General features: G+C 35.8%; 1 protein-coding gene across 1 annotated transcript; it reads left to right on the forward strand.

Moving 5' to 3' along the window:
* Nucleotides 1-138: 138 nt before the first annotated feature.
* On the forward strand, nt 139-8,943 carry LOC140136442 (alpha-N-acetylneuraminide alpha-2,8-sialyltransferase-like). The gene is made up of 7 exons (XM_072158169.1): nt 139-447; nt 1,890-1,988; nt 2,562-2,699; nt 4,755-4,911; nt 5,445-5,557; nt 5,878-5,970; nt 8,143-8,943. The coding sequence occupies exons 1-7, from the start codon at nt 245-247 to the stop codon at nt 8,618-8,620; spliced, it is 1,281 nt and encodes a 426-aa protein (XP_072014270.1). The 5' UTR covers nt 139-244; the 3' UTR covers nt 8,621-8,943.
* The last annotated feature ends 632 nt before the right edge of the window (nt 8,944-9,575 follow it).

The raw sequence follows: 9,575 nt of genomic DNA on the forward strand, positions 1-9,575 counted from the left end.
CTACTAAGGGGTGCTTTTGCCGCAGCGTTGTGCGGCAATTGCAAATGAAAGTTTTGGCAGTCTTTATAATACAGTCAATACATGTTTAATTATTAATGTACCGTATTTAAAAGCGAGTTTAATATAGTATAACGGCTTTATCTGTTACTCGACTCGAAAACAAAATTATGCAAAATGTTTTTACCTATTAAAAGGAGAACATTTTAAAAGAAGAGATGAAAAGTGGGAGCCTAAAGTAGGAAAAATGGGTGTTCTTTGGTTTCTTGTACTTTTTACTGGGTTTACAATTATCTTATTTGGAACAAGGGGCGCATACATATACCTATCAGAAAGATCAATTCATAAGATTCTGTTTGTCACTGTATTAGTGTGCGGCCCTGTCATCATATGGTATTGGATGGTACTAGCAGATTTCATCAGGAACGGCAATCAAGATGTATATTTAGGGTGAGTTGACCAAGTTTGAATCCTGATTTTACTCATAGGCCTATTCATCATGATATATGCCCAACGGCGTGCCATGGCCGCTACTCTCGGGGGGCTGCAGAAAAGGCAAAGTTTGCCGCCGCTCTATCAATAACCCGAAAGGTTGACCCAATTTCATAGGCACTAGCGACCTGGTGTATAGTTCCATTGGTTACACAATTTTTTAACCTCTTTCAAAAAATGTCCGCCCTTCTTTAATTGCCGCCCCTCCTCTTTTTGCCGCCCTCCAGCGCACCCCCCCAAAAAAAAAAAAATACTCGCATGATACCCATATGAATGTAGGCCTACAGACATGTGTATAGATAGAATATTATGTAGTTAGGTCTACCTATTTTGAGAACCCAGGAGGTACCATCTACTCCCAATCCCAGAATTTTTATTTTGCTTTTAGTTTATGGATTTTAATCAATATTACCCAGTTTGAACACCCTAATCCTTCAGTTGGAACTAATACCGGTACTAGTAATAAAAATTAAATTTTGATATATACTTGGCCAATTATCTGGAAAAGAGGGCGAAACTGCATTTTGCACATTTTCATACATCTGACATCTGAGGTCCTGAGTTCGATTCCCAAGCGAGATTACACTCCCTGTTTGCGTATTTAATGAAATAATTTTACGGCGGCAAAACTGTTGAAACTTCTGATTGAAATAATCTGATAAAACTAATCAAAGTAAATAGAGAATTTCTGATTTTGATAAAAATGATATTTCACATCGGTACGAGCCCATAATTATCATTCAAAAACTACATCATAGCCCGCCGGGGAAGAGGGGATATAAGTTCCACGTCCCCCATATTCGACGGGATGGTTCATGCAATCATCCCCATCCAATTCTATGCAAATGTATAATGTGTCTGACCATACCAAATGTAAGCTCATTATTTGAAAGTTTTAGTTTCGCGGCATGTCCTATTCGACCATTTTAGTTCAAAAATGGCAAATGTTTGCGCATTTCGGGACCGTTCACAAACACTTGTTGGGGGGGGCTGATGCAAAAGGGGCCCTGAAATTTTTAACCTTCCTTGGCCCTGAAAAAAATGACCACATATTTTATTGGGAAAATTGAGTTCATATGCTTTTCTATGGGGTTGACCCATAATTTTTATGTCAAAAAGGGGGTGCCCTGAAAATTTTGAGATCTCAAAAGGGGGGGGGGGGCGCCCCTCTCTTAAGTTAACAAGTGTTTGTGAACGGTCCCTAATAGCAATTTGATCCAAGAAAGTTATTATCATGATTATGGAAGAGAAAGACGGTATACTTGCCCCGCTTTATCATGTTTACGGATTTTACACCAATAATTATACACTTTCGACATCTATAATGCCATAAAGAAATTTACGTCACTAAAAAACATTGACAATTTCATGTGTTAATTAACTAAATCTATATTATACAGAACGGACGGTGTATTAAATTTGTCTGCAACGGAAGATCCTGTCCTTGCTGCCATCGTAAGGAAATGGACTATATTAAAGGCAGCTCCACAACCATTTGGGTGAGAAATTACATGTATTGGGTATTTATTCTAATCAGAGAAGATTTACTTCATCACATCTTCTCTGTTCTAATGTAATAAAAATAAAAAGCTTGGCTTGGTCAATTTGTTTGAGCTTGGCTCCATCAGGACCCAAGACCGACTGGTTAACAGGCTTTCAACGAGTCATGCCCCGAGATTTTACTTTTCAAAAATGAAATAACTCGACTCAGATTTCCCCGTAGAGATTGCACAGTGACTTGAGTCATTTGACTCGACTCGACTCAAGATATTGCTAGAAATAACTCGACTCGACCATGAAATGACTCAACTCGTTACAAGTACAACCATACTGGTTAAATAAACGAACAAGATATCTGTATACACATCACAGTCCAAGTTGCTTTCCACTTGCGCCCATCTCGGCATGTGACGTGGGACGGGGCAGATAGACATATTCCTCAATTGTCCAATGCACATCATGTTCTTGTATGCCTATATCAAAATGCTCCCAACGAAGGCCGGGCAGCCTCATGGTTGTGGATCAATACAGGGACGTCATATATATTATCGTTGTACATGTACATTTTTCAGATCAGAAGAAATAGATTTTTCAAAGTCAGCGTTTCCGAAGTTACGTGAAACAATGAATACCATCAAGAGAGAGGATTTTGCCATAATTTTAAGCACAGATTACCAACTCAATAAGACATCTAATTTAGCTAATTTCAGGTAAGAATTTTCACTTTTCACTTTATTTCCATCTTTTTAAATAAATATATTCATTATTTGTTTAAAATAATATATGATATAAAACAGTTTGAGACTATTTTGTTTAATGATTGGAGCCATTAAAACAAGATCTCTGAACTTTTTGACCTGTTGGGAACGATGCAGTTTGAAATCTAAGCATACAAATGATTGATTTTTACTCCTCTGTACTGTGGGCATTTCAATCTGATTGGAAGTATTTATTTTATTCAGTATTCGTTATTCATTATTCATTATTCACCCGTATACGTGGGAAAGCATTATGATGACGAAGAAGTACACTAAGCTACGCGAATAAAACTAATTCAAAATATAAAAGTATAATGCCGCTTACACACCATTAATAAATAATGATAAATAATTAAATTTCGGATTTATATTATCATTTTTATATTCAAATACGTATTGAATAAGAGCATTGCCATATCTATGTTGGAAAAACATAATGATGGAGAAGAACAGCAAACTATGCGAACAAGATTAACTCAAAATGTAAAAGAATATATACACGACAATTTATACCATTATTCATTATACTTTATTCACCATTCCTTATTCACAGGTATGCATTGAAGAAGAGCATTGCTATGTCTACGTGGGAAGATATTATGATGACAGAGAAGAACACCAAATTATGCGAACAACAATAATTCAAAATAGTATATTAAGGGATCCAAAATGAGCGTTTATTGCGTTTCGACAGTATTTTTGTGGGACATGAGAGCACCTCAGACCTATCAATTGCATTCTGAATACGAAGCATGTCTTTCTGATATCAAATAATTTTCATTTTTTTAAATCACAATATAATACAAATTTTATGACAAATTATAAAAATTTCATATTTTTCAAATTTTTGATATATAACAGTCCTGGAAATAAATTGTATAAATCTAATGATATATTCTTAAAGTGTATGTATAGCAGGGAGGAAAAGCCGACGGTCAATTGAAAATTTTGACCTTTCATATTGAAGATATGGATTTTTTTCCCAAAAAGACCTATTTTTTTGGTGTTTTGGGAAAAAAATCCATATCTTCAATACGAACGGTCAAAATTTTCAATTGATCGTCGGCTTTTCATCCCACCTACATACACTTTAAGTATAAATCATCAGATTTATAAAGTTTACTTCAAGTACTGTTAAATATCAAAAATATCAATTTTAATGATTTGCCATAAAATGTGTATTAAATTGCGAATTTCAAAAATCAAAATTATTTGATATCAGAATGACATTCTTCGTATTCAGAATGCAATTCGATATGTCTGATGTGCTCTAATGTCCCAAAATAAATACTGTCCAAACGTTCATACCCCATCCCTTAATACCACATGATACCATTATTCATTATACTTTATTCATTATACATTATTCACAGGTACGCAATGAACAAGAGCATTGCTATTTCTACGTACGTGGGAAAACATGATGACAGAAAAGAACACCAAACTTTGCGAACAAGAATAACTCAAAATATAAAAGTATAATACCACTCATACCATCATTTTTTTTTTTTTTTTATTCATTATACATAGGTACGCATTGAATAAGGGCATTGCTATTTCCACGTGGGAAAACAGTATAATGACAAAGATAACGCCAAAATATGCGAACAACAATAACTCAAAATATAAAAGTATAACCACTTGTACCATTATTCATTATACTTTATTCATTATTCATTATTCACAGGTACGCATTGAACAAGGGCATTGCTATTTCCACGTGGGAAAACATTATAATGACAAAGATAACGCCAAAATATGCGAACAACAATAACTCAAAATATAAAAGTATAACCACTTGTACCATTATTCATTATACTTTATTCATTATTCATTATTCACAGGTATGCATTGAACAAGAGCATTGATATGTCTACGTGGGAAAATATTATGATGACAGAGAAGAACACCAGACTATGCGAACAAGAATAATTCAAAATAGTATATTAATACCACTGATACCATTATTCATTATATTATACTTTATTCATTATTCATTATTCACAGGTATGCATTGAACAAGAGCATTGCTATGTCTACGTGGGAAAACATTATGATGACAGAGAAGAACACCAGACTAGGGAATGAGGATATGATTAATAAGGATACTGTGAATCTACAAGAAAACGAATTGACCCAAAATGTCTTTAATTATCTCCCTAAAGTAAGTTTGTATATTTATTAGTTTTAATCATAATTCGATGTAACTTCCTCATAGTGCTGATTAATTATACAAAAACTGTTGATTGCTCCCATTGACTTGTACATATAAGCCAATTTTGGAAGGATTAAGTATTTATGATTTGAGAATAAAAATTTGGATATTTGAGATATTCTGTGTGTAAATATGAGATTCCTGAACACATGCAATTTTGACAAAAGTGTTAGTTTTGCCCTTTTACGTTGGGAGCCCTGCGGGGCAAGTATTTTCTTCGTCCAGATCCCGGATCTATCCCCAAACCCGACACGATTCGAACATTTTAAGACAAACCCAAAGTTATGAGACCCAAAAGTTTGCATAATTCCAGGGCTAAGACCAACCTTAAGAAAACAATATATATATATGTGTACCCTTTGCATTTCCCCTTTAACGGTTGTTTGTTTATTTGTGTATGTAATTGTTTTGTTTTGTTTGTTTTGTTTTTGTTTTTATTTAATGATTTGATAGAGGTGTTGGTTTTTGTGCTTTTATTTCAGAAATCGTTGCTACCACCGGCTCCGTATAACGTTTGCAGTGTGGTAGGCAATGGAGGGATATTAAATGGGTCAAAATGTGGAAAACAGATAGACAATGCCGATATGGTTTTAAGGTACGACATTTTCCCCTTCCTTCCTTCCTTCTTTCCTTCTTTCCTCCTTCCTTACTTCCCTCCTTCCTACCTTCTTTACTTCATTCTTTCCTTAGTTCCGTCCCTCCTCTTTTCTTCCCTCCTCCTTCCTTTATTCCTCCATTCCTAACTTTGTAGCATTCATCGTCCTTTCTGTTGCCTTTCTCCCTTATTAACTCCCGATTCCACAACCTTTTTTTTTTTTTTTTTGAGGGGGGAGGGGGAGGAGGTTAAAATATTATCTTGTAAAATGAAACATAATTCCATCCTAATCTCTAATACGTCATAATTATTTGATCCAGATTTAATCTCGCTCCGACAAGTGGAGAGTTTGAGAAGGATGTTGGCCGAAAAACAAATCTAACTACTACTAGTTTCACGGCGTTATTAGTTGAGTAAGTTTGCCAGATTGTATTTATTTGTCTAATTATAAGGGCAGAAATATCATACCCTCGTTGAAATGGGATATTCCAGATAAAAGATGTCCACCCCAAAGAGGATGTTGGAATTTCAGACTTTGTTTTTCAGTTCTGAGGATCGGTATTTCAGTATATTTTTTTAGTTTTGGACAGGATTGCCAAGTATTTTAATTCCCGCAAGTCCATAACCATAATACGAGGTTTCCCACCATTTCCTCGATTTTCAGGATTTTTTTTTCAATATTTGACTCAGGATTTCAGTACTTTTCACTGATATTGGTGCGTAGAATCTAAACATTTATTTCATTTCATCAATTTTTCACATCCTTTATGGCATGTATGGGGAGGGTATCTGTTTTCTGGAATAGGCCTATCTGGAATAGCCCAACATCATCGCAGATATCCCTGATTTGATAAGTCGTCAACATACAGCGCTCATGGAGCACAAGTCTTTCTCTTTTCCACTGCGTATCTTCAAGTTACCTGAAGTTGAAATGAGGTCTAAGGAAACTTAGTCGGACATATTGTGACATACCTAGTCCTACACTGCCTAAAGGTTTGGCGAAATTAATACCCAACGTTGTGGAAATATGCATCCCTACTAACTGTTGGGTAAATCCAATCCGACCAACGTTGCAGAATTTATCTTCGTTTCACCCAATTTTTCACCAATCATATATTTCCCAACGTTGGACTTTGATCGATGTCATAAACTCTACATTGATGATAATATTATTTGACTACAAATTTTAAAAAAAACCGTCGCCCAACAATGATTTCAACCAAATATTTGCAGTGTAGTAACTCCCCCTTAATGTTTATCATCCAACTTAAAAAACGCTCGTGTTTTACGCCGCTCGTGTTTACGCCCAAATGACCTAAGCTAATCGTGGATCCATTTTCAGCGATTTTTACCCTTGCACCTTACCCCGGGGTAGGACCAACCATCAAGAATGACCATGGGGTGAGGCCCAACATAATATACCCCGGTATGCTTCTACAGTAAAATACATTATTTTTATTTCACTCTTGTAAAATATTTCCAAGAGATAACTGTTTACTTGGTAGTTAGGTTGAAATAGTCATTTACTTCCATATTTAGGAGAAAATCCTGTAAAAATCCTACGTTCTTAAAATTTTTAGCCAAAAATCATTTTGCCTATAGCCCAATTTTGCGAGGGGGCGCTTAAATAATGACGTCATATCGACATTATGTGGGAAATGTTTGTATTTATTTTGGCATCAATGGATAGAGGAATCCAATTATAGCTAGACATTCGGTAGTTACAAATAGTAAGTTTTGGTATTGGTTTTGGTTTTGATCACGTAGTTTCCTATTATCCTGCATTGACTGACGTCATTACCAATACCTTTGTCTGTACCCTTTGTTAGAAACTTGAAATTTGTCGAAAGCAGTTTTGGTTTTCATTTCAGTTTGTTACATAATCGTGTGACCGCAGATTATCAGGTTTGAAGTTACCTTGATCAAAGTATACAAAAGAAGTTTTTAATTTCGCAGTGCAATATTCACGAGCAGAGAAGTCAATCTACATTTGAAAGCGTGATTTAGCTTTCGAAATAATGCTAGGCATATTTCCATGTGAAAATATATTGACCATCGAAATATTCTACCGAGATTACAAAAGCATAGACACTCGAGTGATATATGCACATCTATTCATGTGATAATCGCATGCAAGAGGATCGATAGAAAGCTATGTGACTTTCAATATAGACTAGTTTACTTTTATTCAATTTATTTATGACTCGAAAGAAATGAGAAGAGAGAGGAGGAAGAATGTGTGTGGGGGAGAAAAGATAAACAGAGGGGAGGGAGAATTGGAAGTGGGGAGGGAAGGAGGGGGAGGGTAGCTCGAGAGTGGTGTGGAATAGTGTGTAGGGAAGAGGGGGTACGAGTGTAGGGGAGGGGAGGTGAGTAGAATGAGACACTGGGGAGAGGGAAGAGGATGTTGTATTGGTGGGAGAGAGGGGAGCCTAGGTAAGAGGTATGGGTTGTGCTTTCCGGGGACAATAAACTAATTCATAATCAAATCATCTCCATCTCAGTGGGACGAAGGTTAAGATCCTTTTGCTCAAAATGATGTTTTAAATAAGACCAATAATATATTTTTATTCCTTTCTTTATAGGTATGGCAACATTAAAGTACTAAGTTTTGAGAAATTCTTTCATAGATTGGAAAACGAAAATGGTCTTGTATGGTACCCAAGTTTCTTCAAAGGTAAAATGTCTAAGGCGGCCTTACGGGCCTTCCTGAGAATGAAAGAAAGAGACAATTACCATAGAATAGTACTGAGTGGTTTTAATCATTTCAAAGCCGTGGAACATTTTTGGCTACCGCTTGGTTTTCAACGTAAGCTTACCACGGGACTTTACTTTTTAACTTCCGCCATTGTACTCTGTAATGAGATCAATGCATATGGATTCTGGCCGTTTGGGAGGTCACCAGATGGTGGAAGGGAGCTCAGGATGAACTATTATGATAATTCGAGTTTGTATCAAGACAGCAAAGACTATGATTTGCTGAAGGAAATTCAAGCCATTGCGGCATTACATAAACAAGGAGTGATTAAAGTACATATAGATGACTGCAACGATGTTCTTTGACCTTCTGCCTTATTTTCAGGTCAAAGGTCAAAGTGTTATGTTATTGGAGCTTTAACGTGTAAGCTATTAGTGTCTTCGAAAAGAGCGGCATATTGTTCAATCTATGATTGTACACATACACAGACAAGACAGGTGATGAGTGCAGTCTACTTATAGTGCAGGGCAATACATTCAAAAATTGTTTTCACCTATCGCGATGGTAATTAATCGTATTACATCACTACTTCTACGGCGAATAAACAAATCAATTCTCAACCTAAAAAGTCATTCGCTTTTCATTATCAAACATGGACTTTGCACGTTCTTTTAAAAATAAAGTGTTTATTTACAAATAAAGTGTTACATTGTGAAATTTTGACATACAGGTGTATGGAACATGTAGATTATTTTATTGTACAATATAGTTAACTATACTTTGATCATCTCGTAATCGGCGGCCCTTATAACATTGCGGATTAATATCAAAATATTTTATTTTGAAAATTGCCTTGTGACATCTCGCCAGAAGCATCACAAATTATTAATCCACGTCTTATACTTTGCCTACTTTCTTTAACATACAAAATATAGACCAGACAGGTCAACTAATAGCACTCTTAACGTGGGTCTACTTTTCGGCGTAGTGGTAAAAGCCTAACATTTCCCGCCTTTTAAGAGCTGATCAAAGTATAGACCCAATATGGAAGTAACTCTAAATCGGGTAAAATGGGTAATTACGTCACCATGTTGCTCTCAACTTAGAGCAGTACGGTAATCCCGAGAGACGTTGCATAATTATTTAACCGAGATTACATCATCGTTGATGAATAGAACGCTCGACCAATCAAACGTGCGCAGTATATACGTGACGATGTTCGCATGCACTGATGACGTATTCTCGGTTAAAATGTGAGAAACCAGATGAACACTAATTTGCTATAAAGGGCGTTGGCTCTTAAATGTTGTTCCTCGATAT

Source organism: Amphiura filiformis, chromosome 2 (genome assembly GCF_039555335.1).
Source record: "Amphiura filiformis chromosome 2, Afil_fr2py, whole genome shotgun sequence".
Classification (NCBI taxonomy): domain Eukaryota; kingdom Metazoa; phylum Echinodermata; class Ophiuroidea; order Amphilepidida; family Amphiuridae; genus Amphiura; species Amphiura filiformis.

Bases quoted from the DNA above. Each gene is read 5' to 3' on its own strand.
- LOC140136442 (XM_072158169.1), top strand. From the start codon at position 245: ATGGGTGTTCTTTGGTTTCTTGTACTTTTTACTGGGTTTACAATTATC. The intron at 2,700-4,754 runs GTAAGAATTTTC...CATTATTCACAG, and splicing joins TCTAATTTAGCTAATTTCAG to GTATGCATTGAACAAGAGCA. The intron at 5,558-5,877 runs GTACGACATTTT...TATTTGATCCAG, and splicing joins AATGCCGATATGGTTTTAAG to ATTTAATCTCGCTCCGACAA.